Source organism: Fulmarus glacialis, unplaced genomic scaffold (assembly GCF_000690835.1).
Source record: "Fulmarus glacialis isolate BGI_N327 unplaced genomic scaffold, ASM69083v1 scaffold17222, whole genome shotgun sequence".
In the NCBI taxonomy this organism is placed as follows: Eukaryota; Metazoa; Chordata; class Aves; order Procellariiformes; family Procellariidae; genus Fulmarus; species Fulmarus glacialis.
Window position 1 is genome coordinate 4,663 of NW_009196068.1, and position 1,234 is coordinate 5,896.

The following is a 1,234-nucleotide window of genomic DNA, read 5'->3' on the forward strand; positions in this document are numbered from 1 at the left end:
CCTGCCTGCTCTCCTCGGCCAGGTAGAGAAGCTCCATGCAAGCCATCGACCTCGTCCTGGCAAGCCCCAACTCCTGGGCTACCGCATCCCTCAGCAAGCGCTGCCCCTGACCCGCTGAAGTGGCTTCACGGTACCAGAGCTGCTGTATCTCAGAAATCTTCTACTCTTTCACCAACGTTTTGTTAGGGACACGGGTTGTGTCAGCTGTTAAATGATTAAACAAATCCTCTCTGACATTCATTTCTTTTCTGTCTGCAAATGAAATAGCAGAGGGGAAAAAAAACAACAACAAAACCAAACCCGACAACCTCATGATGATACATTAATAAACCAAAGAAAAGATAATGCAAATGTAATACATCAGTCTTCCTCTCAACTGTTCGAGGGGAGATGGCAAACACGATTGTTTTAACCATGCATTTAAAACTGCAATCCTCTTGCAGATCCAAAATCTATTAGGGAGTCTAATCAACCTTTGACACCGATATCCAATTAACGCAGTAAGTCATCTACAGAGCACAGGATAACCAGAATAACTGTGTAAAATATCAGAGAAAAGAGATGTCTATTCTTTTAGAAGCAAGTAACTCCCCCACCCCCTTCCAAATAAAGAATTTAAAACTCAGATTCACAGACTAATTAGAAAGAAACACGCAAATCCCGTGTAGCTCAATAATCCAGGATCTGTATTCTCTGGTGGAAATCTGATAATCCTATGGGAAAAGCAGTGCTTTCCTATAGCAGATCTCCAGTTTGATTAAGAGCTTTCAGAATGAAATTATGCCTCAAAGACTGATGACTCAAAGACGGATATTACTTCTCATCTGCAATTAATTCCTTATTACCCCCTTCTTCTGCGCCCCATCCCCCCTCGACGCCGAATGCCGGTGTCGTTAGGAAAAGCCTGCAGCCCAATAAATGTGTTGCATGCACAGGAAACACATGTGCGCCTATAGCAAAGACGTGATCGATAACAGACGCTGCTCACTCACTCACGCGCTTCGTGGGACCTCAGCGGGAACCGGCCACGCTAGGAAACGCGATCCCCGCCGGCGCGGGGAGTAGCTGGATCCACACGCAACTGTGTGACCCGAGTGACACAGGTTACAGGCGCGCAGACACGCACAGACACACGCACACCCCGGCAGCCGGGAGCACGCCTCCTCGCCGCCTCCTCCTCCTCCTCCCGCGGGGCTCTCACCTGCCCGGCGCTGCCCGCCCCGCACACCCACCT

General features: G+C 48.9%; 1 protein-coding gene across 1 annotated transcript in view; it reads right to left on the reverse strand.

Moving 5' to 3' along the window:
- The window catches only part of LOC104072579 (transmembrane protein 74-like), a 2,295-nt gene extending 1,153 nt beyond the window's left edge, over positions 1-1,142 (reverse strand). The window contains 2 exon segments of the mRNA XM_009572091.1: positions 2-204; positions 997-1,142. Coding sequence (XP_009570386.1) covers positions 2-46 — 45 coding nt within the window. The 5' untranslated portion in view covers positions 47-204; positions 997-1,142.
- Between the last annotated feature and the right edge of the window lie 92 nt (positions 1,143-1,234).